We start from the raw sequence: 15,283 nt of genomic DNA, 5'->3' as shown, positions 1-15,283 counted from the left end.
CTTTGTCTTAGATGTGCCAGGAGCTGGCCACGCACAGGAGACCACCTCCGGCCGCCCATGCCTGGCTCTGGGGTCCCCCACCCAGGCCAAGGCCCTGTTCCGGGGCTTCCTCCCAACCCTGTGGGCGCCACAAGCTCTCCGTCTGCTGCTGGGAGCTGGATGGGACACGCGGTGCTGAGATGGAAGGTTCTGGACCACACGTCGTGGGTTCAGCTGCACCCGCCACGAGCACCTTGGCTCTGGGAGGGGCCGGGCTCCCTGGCCTCCTCGGGGCCGTCAGGCTGGAAAGGTTCCTCTTCCTCCGCTGTATCCTGGAGCTGACTCCCCACATTACTGAGGGGCTACTGCCCAACCCAGCTCAGCAAAGGGAGGCCTGTGGCAGAGCCGGGGCCCCGTCCACAGAGGGGCGGGCAGGGCTGACCTGAGGGCGGCGCGGGAGTGGCTCCTCTGTCTGGTGCGTGACGGCACGACCAGCAACCCTTGCCTGCCTTGGCCCGCTGGGTGTCAGAGGCCAGACCATGGGCGGGTGAACACCACCGCCTCCCCTCCGTGCACAGCCCCACAGCTGGCAGGAAGAGCGGCCTGCCTCTGGAATCTGGACATGCATACTCAAGAAATGCGGAAAAGACATTTATTACTGAGCTATAAATTAGAGGCGGGCGGGTGGGCGGGAGGAACCAAGCGGTCACGTTTTGGGCGGCTGCTGTCTCTCCCTGTCCTCCTGGGCCTGGATTCTGAGTTCCTCCTCAAGACGCTCCTTCGCTCGGACCACCTGGGGAGGGGGTCACAAACAGTTAGGCTGGGCGCCCCCTCCCTCCCCAGGTCCTGCTTTGGCTTCCTGGAGGGCTGTGGGCAGGTCAGGGAGCTGGTTCCAGCTCCCCGCCAGCTAGCAGTCCAGGCTCTTCGAGGCCATGGCTGCTGGGGGCCACCATCCAGGGTGACACAGGGCCCAGGCAGTTCAGGGGGCCCCCTGAGCCCTGGGCACCCTTCTCCTGCCAAGCTCTGAACCGCCCAGGAGTGAGGGATGCCCCGGCCCACCCTGCCCGCGCTCACCTTTGACTGCAGGTAGAAGGAGCCACCCACGGATTTATCGTTCACCTTGAATAGGTGTTCGTAGTTCTGCAGAGGAGGGGAGACGGTGAGTCCTGGTTACAGAAGCGGGGAAGCTAGGAGATGACAAAGAAGGAAAGCGAAAGGGCTCGCCCCTCAGAGCGCTCCAACGCTGGGAGCCACTAAGGGGCGGAGAAGCGGACAGGCGCCCATGAGACAAGGCCTGTGCCTCCGCCTCTGCGGCCTGCACACCGACAAACGACGGCGGCCTCCTCGAGTCCCAGCCGGCCATGCTCAGGGCCCCCACTCCTGCCCCCTCCCCTCCCCCGACCAGCTGGCAGCCTGCCACCCTCTCCCCATTTGTGGGCGGCTTATCTCCGAGCCGGCCGGGGGGGCCTTACCTTCTGGATCTCCTCGGGGCTCAGCTTGGAGACGTTGAGAATCTGCTGTGCCTCCTGGAGGCTGAGGCCTGAGAGGTTGGAGGCGGCCGCAGACTGGTGTCCTGCGCGTCCCCGGGCGTCCGCCGCTGCTCGGCTGGCTGTGTGAATACGTGGGTGAGCGCCCAGCTCCCAGCGGCCCAGGGCTACCCTGGGGAGCAGCTCATCCCCGCCAGGGGGTGCGGGAGATGAGCAGGGCCGGGGGGCATGTCCTCCAGGAGGGGATTTTGGGGGGCCAGGGGTGGGTAGGCAAGTGAGGACAGGTTTTCCCCACCAGAGAACGGGGCAGGGGCTGGTCAAACCCGGCATCAGGTCTCCAGCCTAGACCAGGAGATGACCCTGTCCCTCGTCTTCCCCACCCTCTCACCCCGGGCACGCAGCAAGTCGGGGAGCTTAGGCTGCTAGGGGAGCAGAGTGAGGCTGCGGGCAGGGGTGGCAGCCCAGATGAGACCCGGCTGCCCTGTGGTCACCGAGGCCACTGAAGCAGGCCGCCTTGGGTGACCTCTCGATTCAGGAGCCAGTACACTTTTCCTTAAAGCGTCAGTGAATATGTTTTAGATTCTGCAGGTCAATTAGTCTGTGTTGCAATTACTGGACGCTGGCTGACTGTTCCAATAAAACTTTATTTGCAAAAACAGGCAGGCAGGCCGGCCAGTGTGCCCACTTCTGGCCGGATGATCGTGTCAATCAGGTCTCCCTTCTCTGGGAATGTCCCAAGATCAAGCACTGCCCCCGAGAAGAAGTGTCCCAGGCTACCCAAGCTGCCAGAACCCAGCCCACAAGGGGTCCCTGCATTCACAGGTGGCCCAGAGTGAGGAAGGGGCCCACAGCTACAGGGAAAATCTGACCCAAGCAGGATCTCCCAGCACAGGGAAAAGGAACCCAAGCTTACCTGCAAACTCCTGCCGCAGGGCCCGGGCAAAGGCCCTGCCCACCACCTGCGCGCCCATCACAATGATCTGGGCCAGGTACTTGGCCTGTGGGCAAAGAAGGCACCTGGTAAGTGGACTGCATTCTCAGGGCCCTGGAGATGAGTCCTGGAGGTGCTGGCCAAGTGGCAAGGCTGTTGGAAGGCTGAGGCGAGGGACCCCAGCGCGGCGGCCACAGGCCACTTCCTCCCAGCGCCTGATAGAAGATTCTGCTCTGGCAGGCATCGGAGGCTCACAGGAGAGCAGTCTTGAGTTTTGGGGGGCAGGTACCCGAAAGAGTCCCCCAGAGGGAGATGGGGCTCTCTCTCAGCCTTCGGACAAGGCGGACAGGAGTGAAGGCAACGTGGCCTGGGAGCCAGAACTTGGGGTTGGTCCCGGACTCACCGCCAGCTCTGCATCTGAGCTTGGCGGGTCCAGCCTTCATCTGCTGGTGGTGAGATGCAGGGCCATTCTGATTCTCCCCACGTTATTCAAGTCCATTCCATTCAACACAACAAGAGAGCAAGATGCCCTCCACCCTAGGCCCCCGTTCCTCCACTGGCTCACCGCTTCACTCAAACCCCGCCTGAGTCAGCGCCAGGGCATCAGACACACAGGACCCAGCCCTGCGGGAATCCCCCCACTGCCTCCGTGGGGCACTGGACCACGTGGTCTCAGAGAGGCTTCCACTCTGAGACCACGTAGTCCAGTGCCCCACGGAGGCGAGTGGGGCATCAAGCAGGACCAGAGGTGTACACGGTCAACGGAGGGAGGGGAGCCCTCAGGAAGGACGTGGGGACTCTGGGGGGTGAGGGCACTTCTCCCGGGCAAGTAGGATCATGATGGTTACACGGGGGCTTTTTCAGGCAGAGGGACTGGGGGAAGCCCAGACTAAGAGAGTATAAGGGATGACTGGGAGCAGCCAAGAACCTGGGGGACTTGGGAGGCAAGACGAGTAGGGTGGCTGAGACGGGAAACCTACAGACCTTACTATGACTAGGGATAACAGACAGCACGTGTGTGAAATGGTACACACATGTGCATGAAGGATTCTGGCGAATGCTTGCTGCAGGTCACCACGGATCACGTGGCGCCTCCAAGTGTTGGTGTCCAACAAGAACTTAGCCAGGGTGTCGAGCGCTGTGACGGACACATTTTATTGTGCCATCTGATCCCGACAGCTTGAGACACGCAAACACAGAGTTTAGTGACGAACCTGAGGACACATAGCTGGCACCCAGGAGGAAGATGGGCAGAAAACCCACAGCCTGTGCTCTCAGCTGTGGTGTCCCCAGGCTGCCCACTTCACGTAGGGTCGGCAGGGAGCGCAACCGAACAAAAGGGCAGGACCCAACTCAGAGGCTCAAGACGGGCTTGTCAGATTCCAACGGAACCCGGATTCCAGAATTGGCCTTGCTGGGCCTCCTTGATGGGCGAGGTGGGTGTGGTTCCGGGCCAAAGGAGAGGTGAGTTTGGATTTCACAAGCCCCATATTTCACACCAGAAGGCAAAGCTCTGTGAAGACTCACCAGTGGTCAGAGGGGGGGGCGAGGCTGCAAGTGCCGAGGTGAAAAGGCCCAGGAGGATGCGCTTCCGGTGGGAGAGTCTCACCTGGCTTCCCCCAACTCCGGCTTGCCTGAAGCCTCTCCCACGTGGGGCAGGAGGCTCTGAGATGGACAGCTGGTCCTGCCTGAGGGACAGAGAGGCTAACAGGCCTGCCAGTGGTTCCGAGGGTTCCCTTGGCCAGGAACTCCCATCAGGCCTCGGACCTCCCCTCCTGCTGCCACACTTGAGAGCCTGCATCACCACACGCCTGCACTGCCCTGTCTGGGGAACAACACAGCCCAACGTGGGACCAGAGCCCTGCAGCTGGCAAAGGACCGCAGGTGGCGTTGGGGGCGGGGGAGCACTTGGGAACATGCTTTGTCCCACGTCAAGTGCATCAAGAAGGGAACCTGGACCCGGACAGACTGATGTGCAAAGCTCCCTTCACGGCACAGTTCCTTGGGCTGGTGAGCCGAGCCAGCATGGACCCACCCTCTTGTCAAGGACACACCGGGATAGAAAGGAGGCTGTCTTTGCCCAGGGCGCCTGCAAACAGCTGCGGGCATCACAACCAGGCAGGAGGAGGTCAGGACCAAGACCATCACATCTTCCAGGGCACATCCAGGGTCTGGGCTATGGTGGGCACCAGTGGGTGCCCAATACATATTTGAATGAATGCGACCCTTGACAGGGCTTCCCAATGCCTCCCTCTGCTGAAGGAGGGCTCTGGCCTTCCCACAACAGACACACACACACACACAATTCCCCACTTCTGTTGCTGCTGCAGCCAATACAGTCCACTCCCCAGCTCCATCTGGTTACAAAGGACTTTTCTGGTTTTATCTTCCCTGACCACTCTCCACCCCACACACTACAGCCACGCCCTTTACTCCCTGACTCCAAGATCAGTTCCCCTACTTCCTTACTCCACAGTCTCAGTAACTCTGAATTCATACACCTCGGGTCACTGTTCTCAAGTGCACAGTTCAGCACTTTTTAGGATATTCACTGAGCTGCACATAGCATTTTCATTATCCTACCCCCAACAAACTCCATACCTACTAACCCACTGAATACCCTCCTTCCTATGCCAATATTGTCAAACCCCAACATCCTTCAAGATTTGGCTTGGACACAGCTGGTTGTCCAGTGGTTAAGACACCATGCTTCCAATGCAGGGGGTTACAGGTTCAATCCCTGGTCAGGGAACTGAGATCCCACGTGCCACCACCAAAAATAAAGACAAAACTCACATCACCCCCATTTCCTGGAGTGAAACCTTCCCAGGCTCCCCCCATTTCTACCAGCCCATCCTGCACTTTCTTTTCCCATTAATATATTGTCCTATTTTATGGATTCGCTGGCTTTCTCTTTTAAGGTACAAACTCCTTGGGGGCCACGTTTTACTCGGTCCCTCAAGGCTGACTGAGTCACGTGCAGGAACATCTGTGAGGGACCCAGTTGGGGGGGGTAGTGGGGAGTGGTCCTCAGAAAATGGCAGTGACTATTACAAGACAAGAACAACCACTAAGTGTGTAGTATCAGTTAAAACCAGGACGAGAGACCCTGGAGAAGTCAGACTCTCTGAGCTCCAGGTTGTTTACCTGGAAGACGGGGACAATGAGGGCATATGCTTAAGAATTAAATGAGAATCTACATAAGCCCCAGGGCTCCGGGCCTGGCACTAGAAAGCTCTCACGATCAATTAATAAGTGCTTCCTCAAACCCACTGCCTCAATAACTTGGGGAACAATCCTCTATCAGGGGACAGATCTCAGGACTCTGCACTGTTAAAGGTCCCCAGGTGACCTGACTCTGCTAGGGTGGCCCAGATCTGTGGGCTGGCTCGGGATGATACCGCAGATACGCTCAATTATCGGTGTCGCAGGGTCAAGTCCCACTTCTGCCACTTGCTCGTGAAAAGTCCCGGAGCCCGATTAACCAGCTTTCAAATGGGAATAATGGGGCAACACCATCAACTAGCTCGGGAATCGAGCAAGGACCCCTACACAAGGCTGGTGCACGCGGCGACCGCATCTGCTTGGTATTCCCTGGCCCGCCGCGCTCTCCAGACAGATGGCTCTTCCTCGGGCCCCGAGGTCGCCAGCGCCCGCAGCAGGGAGCCCGGTGGCGACCCCCGCCTAGTCCCGGCTTCCCCCCGGGCATACAGCGGGGCGAGCGGCGCCCGCAGCCCGGCCGGAGCTCCTAGACCCGGCCCCCGCCCCCGGACTCGAAACGGCCTCTTGCCCCCTCCCCCGGGCTCACCATGGCGACCACTCAGGTTCGGGGGTCCGACTTCCTGGCCCCGCGGCCCCGGCTCAAGGGCGGCCGGCAGGTCAAAGGTCAAGGGAGCCTGAGAAGAGCGCATGCGCCGGGCATGCGCGTTGCTCCATAGGCGCGCGGGGCGTAGGCGGAGACCTAAGGTCTGTGGGCGGAGACCTAAGGCCTGTAGGTGGGGCCGTGGGCGGGGCCTGCCTCAGCTTCAGACGCTGGGGAAACCTCCTGAGGCTTAGGACACAGGACACCGGACACCGTAGGCCCCGTGACTACCCTGGGGTTCTAGGAACAAAGAATAACGCCTGTTCTATCCGGGGCGGAGGGGCAGATACTTCTTCCCTACATTTTGCCAAAGTATTTGGGACTTAAAGACATAGAATAAACATACATTTCACAAACGTGATAAGGAGTAAGATGCTAAATTCTCACCAATATTTAAGACAGGAAAACTTCAAAAAAGGCTTCAGGGACATCCCTGGTGGTCCAATGGTTAGGAATCCACCTTGCAGCACAGTGGACACGGGTTTGATCCCCCAGTCCAGGACCTAAGATCCCACATGCCACAGGGGCAACTAGGCCCAGGCAACAACTGCTGAACCCTCATGACAACAAAGATCCCACGTGCTGCAACTGAGACCCAACACAGCCAAATAAATAAATTAATAAATTATAAAAAAAAAATAGTAGTTAAAAAAAAAGAAAAATTGGTTTCATTCCAGGTTCCTTCTGTCTAGGAAGGGCTCTTCTCACTCCTCCAAGTCTGTTCCAATGTCACCTTCTCAGCGAGGCCACCTTGACCCCCTACCAGGGCTGCAACTTGTACTCCATTCCTTTGCTTTTTCAAAAATTTTCGGTTGCATCACACAGCCTAGGGGACCTTAGTTCCCCACCAGGGATTGAACCCATGGCCTTGGCAGTGTAAACGGTGGAGTGAAAGTTCCTCTTTGTTTTTCTACTACCAGCTTTATTGGGAGATAATTCACACCCCACACAATTCGCCCCTTCGAAATTCACAATTCAATGCTTTTTAGTATACTCACAGTTTGCAACCATCTCCACTAGTTCCAGAACATTTTCATTCCCTGCTTAAAACTCCACACTCATGAGCAGTCACTACCTATTTCCCCCTCCCCTAGTCCCTGGTAACCACTCACTGCCTCCTCTGTCTATGAAGGTCTCTTCTGGGTGTTTTACAGAAATGGAATCATACTATATGGGTTTCCCAGGTGGTGCTAGTGGTAAAGGACCCACCTGCCAATGCAGGAGATGTAAGCAAGGTGGCTTTGATCCCTGGGTGGGAATATCCTCTGGAGAAGGAAATAGTAACCTGCTCTAGTATTCTTACCTGGAGAATCCCATGGACAGAGGAGTCTGGTGTGCTACAGTCTATAGGGTTGCAAAGAGTTGGACACGACTGAAGCGACTCAACATGCACGCATGTGTCTGGTTTAAACCTCCGTTCTTGATCCCTATTTTTTTTTTCCCTGAAACTCCTATCACATTCTATCAAATTATACCATTTATCTGTTCCCTCCCACTAGAATGTGGATTCCTGGTGGGCAAGACCTCTTTTCTCCTTTTCTCTACTCTTGGACATCAACACCTGGAAGAGTGGCTTTTTAAAAAAAAATTTATTTTCGACTGTACTGGGTCTTTCGTGCCGCATGCAGGTTTCCTCTAGTTTGGGTGAGCAGAGCTACTCTCCTGCTGCAGAGCATGGGCTCTGGAGCGTGGGCTCAGCAGTTGTGATGCATGGGCTTAGTTGCTCCACGGCACGTGGAATCTTCTCAACCAGGGATGGAACCCATGTCCCCTGCATTGGCAGATGGATTTCTAACCACTGGGCCAGCAGGGAAGTCCTTCATTCCCTGTTGAATGAACAAGAGTCCGGCTGCCTCCTACCGTGTTCTGGACCACCACCCTTCTTTCTTTTTCTCTGTGTCTCCAAATGCAGTCTTTTCTCAGCGCCCTTCATCTGAAACGTTCTTCTCAGGGCTCTCTCCAGGGCTCTGTGACCCTTAGGTCTTATCTCTTAGCTTCATCACTTCTCAGACCCTGACCACGGTCTCCCCCTGCATCCCAGGGGCTCCCTTTCATGAAGTTTATCTACTTCACAGTTCTCTGCACACTGTCTATCTGCAAACTTGAGCATAGTCCGGCTCCCCTCTGCCTACTAAAACTGTGCCAAGTGCCTTGAAAAGCCTTGTCTCTCCGGTTCATGACCGGAGCTGCCATCCAGAGAGAACCTGGCCAGGTACCCGTGTATCGGATGAATGAATGAACTCCCAGCAGGAGCAGAATGAGGCCTGGGACCAGGTGGAGCCCAGGGCCAGACTACCGTCACCCTTACCGCTGTCCCCTTCCCCTTCCAGCCGGCTCAGAGACCACAGTGGCACCAGGGTGGCCAGCTTAGAAAAGTTTAATTGTTGAAAACATCCAGGACACGTGCAGGCCAGTCCCTGCGGGGCTCACACCCCCTTTAATTGGGCTATTAGCTCTGTGACACCCATTTCTCCTGGCTTGAAGTTTGGGGAGCAGGGTGACTGATCCCAGGCCCCTGAGGCTGTAGCTACTCCAAATGGCCAGGTGGGGGCCAGCCCCCTAGACCCTTGACCGGAACTGGGGCAGCAGGCAAGATGGGACGGCATGTGATAACTGAAGGTGCTGAGCGAAGCCAGCCCAAGCTGGGACCAGCCCAGGTCAGAGGAAGGGGGGACAGGGAGCCTAGCGCCTGCCCAGGGACATGCCCCTGAGCCCTCACTCCACCCCACCCCTATGCCCCTGGCTCCGCATGCTAGCAGGCAGTGAGGAGAAGCACCCAGTCCCAGAAAGAGCAGAGATGCGGACAATCCATGGAGACTGCAGCAGGGCCCAGAGGCTGTGGAAATGCCCAACACTCAAAGGAAGTTTGAGTCAACTGACAGATGGGGCTTCTGGAATGAGGTGTGCCAGGGCCAGGAGGTGGCTTCCAGTTTGAGGGAGAGACGTGAGGTGCGCGGGGGCACCAGGCTTTCCTGGAGGCGGCAGTGGAGGGCGAGGCTAGAGGCAGCTGGTGCGCAGGCTAGTCCTGGGGAAATGAACCAAGAAGCAGGGTGGAGTTGGGAGGGCCCGGGAGGCGGGGGTGGGCGAGCAGGCTGCAGGCGTGAGTCGGGGAGGGATGGGAGAGGATGCTGGCCCCCAACCAGCATCCACTCACCCACTCGTCCTCGTCCACGCCTTCGAAGGAGTCCTGTGGGAGCGGGTCCTCCCGGTTCCCCAGCTTCGCCACCATGGCACTCAGCAGCTGGGGATGGGGTGGAGGTGGGAAGTGAATGATGGTCTCTGCATACGGAGGTCCCAAGTGCACTTGGGTCTGGTTGGGTTGGGCCGGGCCGGGCCAGGCCAGGGTAGGGCCTCTCCCTGCCCTTCCCTGGCTTCCTGAGCCCCACCCCGCTACGACGGTCAGTTTCAGAATTTTGGAAGACCTCCCCATCAAGCTGTCCAACTAACAGATGGGCGACACCAGCTCCTGGCCCACTCGGGGTTGGACTAGAGAGCTGAAAGGCTGCGCCATGTGCAGCCAGGACCCCTTCCCCCCCTGCAGCCAGCCCTCTCCCTGCCTACCTCTTCTTTCTTCTGCTGGTCTGACTTCTCCTCCAGGTAGACTGAGGAGGGGGCCCGCCGGGCAGGGGCTTCACGGGGGGCCTGGCTCACTGGGGCGGGACCAGGGACAAGCATCAGGCAGGAGAGAGGCCCCTTGGGACCAGGCTTCCTGGTTCAACCCCTGGGTTCCAGCCCGTAGGATTCCGTGGCACAGAATCCAGAGGTGGCACTTACAGCTACTCAACCCTCGGTTCACGTGGCCTGCCCTCGGCACCAGGCTGTGTGCATGTGCTCATGCATATGTGGGGGGGCTTCTGACAGAAACACAGACCCTGGGCCCTACCCTCTAGGGGCTCAGAGACCAAGTCCAAAGTATAACCACCTGTCCCCAGGAACGCTAGAGCTTCCTGAGTGCCAGCAGGGGTGGAGGGTCAGACTTGGACCTTCTGCCCCTTTCTCCAACCCCCACCTGCTTCCCTTCGTCCTCCCCTCCCCCATCGCCCAGGCCCTCTTCCTACCTGGGGTCATGCCGGGGGGCTGCAGGCTGAGAAGCCGAGGCGTCCCATTAGCACCTCCCAGCCAGGCCTCAGCACTGAGTGCCGGCTCCCAGCTCACGGCGGTGTCGGGGAACACGTCGTCCTGGAAGAATTCTTTCTGCAGCGACGGAGGAAGGGGATGCTCTGAGGCACTGAGCAGAGGCCCAGAGCACACAGGCCTCCACTGGGCAGGCGGGCATGGCGAGACCCAGGACCCCAATCTGAGGTTTCTACGGGGCTCAGAATGTCAGCAGAGTAAGGCGCGCAGATGCCCCACAGAGCAGTGGGTGGGGCAGTCTGGTGACAAGACCAGCCAGGCCCCAAAGCCCCTAACAGGGGCCGGGGAGGGCTGGGCGTTACCATGCTGCATCCCCAACTCACCCTGACTCGGGGCAGCCGGAAGGCGACAGGCTCCAGGGAGGTCTGGCGAAGTCGCAGGCATCGGGCGAACTCCACCTCCCGCACGTCACACTCTGTCTTAGGCAGGAGGATGAATCCCTGGGGTGGCAGGGGAGTGTGAGAAAGTCACTCAGTCGTGTCCGACTCTTTGCGACCCCATGGACTGTAGAGTTCATGGAATTCTCCAGTCCAGAATACTGGAGTGGGTAGCCTTTCCGTCTCCAGGGGATCTTTCCAACCCAGGGATTGAACCCAGGCCTCCCACACTGCAGGCAGATTGATTACCAGCTGAGCCACAGCTGACGCTAGAGTCCAGAGCTCGCTGACACCCGGACCCCCAGCACCCTCACTCAGGACCTCCAGGAGCAAGGCCTAGCCCTGCATGGTGGTGTAATGTTTAAAAACTAGCTCTTGGGAGGAACAATGTCCTGGTTTGTAGCATTTGCCTAGTTCTATGGTGTAAAAACTGCCCGCCTGGCCAACTTCACGCCGACAATGTGACTGGGGGAATGCAGATACAGGAAGAGAAGTGCTGTAACAGCTCGTGGTAGATCCCTGGCAGACAAGGGCCCACAGATTAAGTAACCTCGACAGCACAAATAACAGTGAAGTCAAATAAAATAACTGCAAAGTGATAAATTAAGTATCTATTGCCTTGGTCTTTAATGCAACTTATTTGTGGGTTCATAAAACTTAACCTTACGTAGTTTAATTTTCAGTAATGGGTGAGTTTAACAACCAGGTCCTGAGGCTGCCGGGCACACCCTGCCAGCCGGTGCCCGGCGACCCGCGGGTCCCATGGGCCTGTGCAGTTTGCCCACAAGGCCACTAGGGGGCGGAGAGCCCGCGGTCCTACCTGGGGACGACCCGGAGTCTGCGCGCCGGCTCACCTTGTGGGGATCGGGCGATGTGAAGCTGTTGCACTCCAGGAAGAAGGGGGCCTCGGGGAGCAGCTCGTACAGGAACACACGGGTATCGCCCTAGGGGTATGGCAGCAGTGAAGCGGCTAGCTTCAGGTGCCTTTCCCCCCATACCTGCCCAAAGCCCCCGCCTGTGCGCCCCGGCCCACCTTGCCGGTGAGCAGCACCAGGCCGGTGTCTGGGTCATAGCTGGGCAGCAGGGTTGAGGGAGCCACGTCCAGCCCGAGCACTGCGGAGGGGCCACCAGCCAGGGCCTTGGCTGAGTACAGGAGGAGCTGGCGCTCGCTTCGGCTGCAAGGGAACAGAAGCAGGTCCTCAGAGCAGGAGGGGCCTGGGGCAGGCATGATAAGGACTCCACAGCATGTCTGGGCTTTTTTTCCCCAACATCCTGCTCTAGGGCCCTTGCTCCAGCCAGGCTGACACCCTCTGGGCCGTTCCAGCCAGAGTCCACTGCCCTCTCCTCCGGATCTGTGGTTACCAGTTCCTTTGTGACCCAGGTCAGAGATACCTCTCTTAGGAGGGCCCCCACCCCCCGATCCTCCCCCCAGAGCACAAAATGCCCCTCCCCTGGACCTCTCCAGGAGGCTTGTTTCTGTTTTGTGTGCTTCATCTGGTCCCCACCAGGAATGGGCTCCTCGCACCTGGGACAGATCTCATCCTTCTGGGCCCCCAGTTGATTCCTCCCCATCTCTCTCCCTCTCATCCACACGTCCATTCACCCATCCATCCACCCCACCATCCATCCAACCATCCATCTATCCATCTACCCATCCATCCACTCAACCATCCATCCATCCACCTACCCATCCATCCATCCATCCATCCACCCACCCACCCACCCACCCATCCATTCATCCTCCCAACCATCCATCCATCCATCCACCTACCTATCCATCCATCCATCCATCCACCCAACCATCTATCTACCCCACCATCCATCCACTGACCTACCTATCCATCCAACCATCCATCTATCTATCCACCCAACCACCCATCTATCCATCCATCCACCCAACCATCTATTCATCCTCCCAACCATCCATTCACCCATCCATCTATCCATCTATCCATCCATCCATCCATCCATCCATCCATCCATCCATCCACCCAACTATCCATCCAGTAAGTGAGGGTGGGGACAGCTTCTGCACACCTAACAGGTGTATGTGTATCTTGGGGACGGGGCACGGTGGATGCTGAGGTCTGGGGATGGGAATGGTGATCCCAGAGTCCTCACCTGTCAAAGCCTGACACCAAGAGATAGTGACCGTCACACACCCACACAACGCGGGCTCCACGGGCCCCCTCAGGCCCTGGGCCTTCCTGTTAGGATACAGCATATGAGGCCCAGCCGGGACCCCCACAGGGTCTGAGGGCTGCCCCCAGCCCATCCTGCTCACCTGCAGGGGCTCAGGGCTACCCCGGGGCTCGTAGATCCGCAAGCGCCCGTCTTTGCAGACAGTGGCCAGCTGCTGCCCATCGGGGCTCCAGGCCAGGCCAAAGATCTGGGGGCAGGTGGAAAGGTTGAGAAGCAGCCTCTTGCCCCATGGCTGGGCACCTGCCCTCCAGAACTATCCTACCTGATCCCGGTGGCCCTGTAGCCTCAGCCGCTCGGCTCCAACCTTGAGGTCCCAAATCCGAACAGTGAGGTCGTAGGAGGAGGAGGCCAGTACGTCGGCCGCCAGAGGGTGGAAGCGCAGAGAATAGATCTTCTCCGTGTGGCCTGCGGTTGAGGTGTGGGGTGACACTGAGCCCCCCGGGAGCCTCTACCCACCCCCCAGCCCCCACCCAGGCCCCCCTCACCTGTGAGTACAGCCTCAGGCATAGTGAGCACCTCCTGCAGGCCATCAGGGGGCACCCGCCACAGCCGGATCCTGGCGTCCTCCCCGGCTGCGGGGTGAGCAGGCTCGTCACTGCTGGCCCAAGGCCCCCAGGCTTCCCTTGAGCCCATCTGGGGCCCCGGGACCCTCCCTCAAGCCCAGCACCCAGCCCAGCCTCTTTACCCACGGCGAGGCGGTGGGGGTCAAAGGGGTCCCAGGCCAGATCGGTCACAGCCACCCCATTCTGCAGCGTGGGCAGTGCAGTGTCGGGCAGACGGCCAGGCTTCCGCAGCTGTGGGAGGTGCCCCCACCCCGAGGCCCATCAGTAACAGGCAGGAGAGCCCAGTCCCAGTGGCTGCAGGGCAAGTGGCACGTCTGGGCCTTACTGTCTGCAGCCGACGACCCCCCGGGGTGATGCCCAAGCTCTCTGCTCAGCCACCTTGTGCTCTGAGCCCCAAGTGCAGACCGTGAGGCCCCCAGGAAGTGAGGGGGCGGCTGGAGTGGTGGGAGGAGCTCAGGCTCGGGGCTCAGGGGGCCTGGGTTTGATTCCCAGCTCCACACTTACACGGCATGTGACCCCATGGGTCACTTATCTTCTCTGTGCCTCACCACTCTCATCTGTAAGACGAGGATAAGAATGGCACCCCCAGCATGGGATACTGGGCGGGGTGCCTGGCACACGGTTTGAGCCTAGAGAAGGTGAGCTGGCGTGGGCACTCAACGCCTTCAGCATCCTGCAGGGGGACATGGGGACTGAGTGGTGGGGCTGGCCCTCACCTCTAGCACGGCCACCTGCCCCCCGCTGCTGAGCAGGGGCACAGCCACACGCAGCTGGTTGGCGCAGAAGCCGTCGCTCTCGCCGGGCGTTGTGAGGTTGAGCCCCTTGAGGTTGGTGATGTGGCTGTCTCGGTGCAGGACGCTGCCCTGAGCGTGCCGGAACTTGGAACTGGGGCCTGGGTGCAGGGGGCAGCAGGGACATGGAGCCACGTGAGGTGAGGGTCCCCGGCCTGCCCACCCTGGGAAGTCCTGCAGGGGCGCCTGGGCGAGCCCTGAATCTGGGCCTCCTGCTCCCCTCGGCAAAGGACCCCAGCCTCTGCTGGTCTGGCCAACACAACTGCCCAGATCTCAGAAAGTACAGGCCATCGAGACTCACTTCACCCCACAAGGAAGTAACTGGTACTGGAAGGGAGTCAGGACTGGGGTGCAGAGGAGGGTGGCTGGGGTGGGGGATAGCCCAGGGCGCCCGTGCTAGGGGCTCACGCTCACCCAGCAGGCTCTGCAGGGACCGCTGGCTGGGGCTGGTGCCGATGCCGCTGGTGCTGGTGAGCGAGGGCCCCAGGCTGGAGGGCGTGGAGGGCGAGGTCAGAGAGCTGGGTGTGGAGGAGAAGCCCTCCTAGGGGAGAAGCATCCGGTCAGCCAGCGGGCCCCCTGTGGGTGGGTGGTCGGCCAGGGTCTGGGGTCATCACCCTGGGACACTGGGGTGGGCGGGAATCCCCACTGCAGGATGTGGGGTTGGGGACGCAATCACTGGTGGGGCAGGGGGTAACACGGGGGTGAGCCGAGCTTTAGCGCATGGGGCAGCGGGTGGCAGCTGCCGGCTCCTGACTTTGTGGAAAAGCGGGCCCGGAGTGGTCAGGATTGTTCAAGAGAGGCTAGAAATTTAGATTTTTTTTGTGTGTGTGAAAGTCTCACTTCCTAGGCGTTTTGCACGATTTTGAAAACGCTGGGGTTCTTCACTTCTGCTTCTCGAGTTTCTCACACCTGTGGGGCAGGCCACACGCTGCGGCCCGCCTGGACCCCTGCCCCCTG

The 15,283-nt window shown here is 59.3% G+C and overlaps 1 protein-coding gene across 6 annotated transcripts in view; it reads right to left on the bottom strand.

Moving 5' to 3' along the window:
• Positions 1–615: 615 nt before the first annotated feature.
• Positions 616–15,283, bottom strand: part of LOC102286494 (coronin-7) — a 60,776-nt gene continuing 46,108 nt past the window's right edge. Inside the window, exons 15-31 of one of the 6 annotated variants that reach the window (XM_070362668.1) lie at positions 14,741–14,867; positions 14,252–14,427; positions 13,658–13,766; positions 13,458–13,544; positions 13,235–13,377; positions 13,055–13,159; positions 12,892–12,977; positions 11,804–11,945; positions 11,625–11,714; positions 10,717–10,833; positions 10,318–10,453; positions 9,821–9,909; positions 9,414–9,500; positions 2,380–2,464; positions 1,452–1,588; positions 1,054–1,119; positions 616–772 (exon numbers count right to left, since the gene is read on the bottom strand). In XM_070362668.1, the coding sequence (XP_070218769.1) occupies positions 686–772; positions 1,054–1,119; positions 1,452–1,588; positions 2,380–2,464; positions 9,414–9,500; positions 9,821–9,909; positions 10,318–10,453; positions 10,717–10,833; positions 11,625–11,714; positions 11,804–11,945; positions 12,892–12,977; positions 13,055–13,159; positions 13,235–13,377; positions 13,458–13,544; positions 13,658–13,766; positions 14,252–14,427; positions 14,741–14,867 (1,869 nt within the window). In that variant the 3' untranslated portion in view covers positions 616–685. Of the gene's footprint in view, positions 773–1,053; positions 1,120–1,451; positions 1,589–2,379; positions 2,465–6,205; positions 6,357–8,620; positions 9,285–9,413; positions 9,501–9,820; positions 9,910–10,317; positions 10,454–10,716; positions 10,834–11,624; positions 11,715–11,803; positions 11,946–12,891; positions 12,978–13,054; positions 13,160–13,234; positions 13,378–13,457; positions 13,545–13,657; positions 13,767–14,039; positions 14,062–14,251; positions 14,428–14,740; positions 14,868–15,283 lie in introns of those variants that run through there. The other 5 variants (XM_070362671.1, XM_070362670.1, XM_070362669.1 and 2 more) reach the window with 5 other exon arrangements.

The sequence above is a fragment of the Bos mutus genome, chromosome 25 (assembly GCF_027580195.1).
Source record: "Bos mutus isolate GX-2022 chromosome 25, NWIPB_WYAK_1.1, whole genome shotgun sequence".
In the NCBI taxonomy this organism is placed as follows: domain Eukaryota; kingdom Metazoa; phylum Chordata; class Mammalia; order Artiodactyla; family Bovidae; genus Bos; species Bos mutus.
This window is presented reverse-complemented; position numbering and strand designations above follow the sequence as displayed.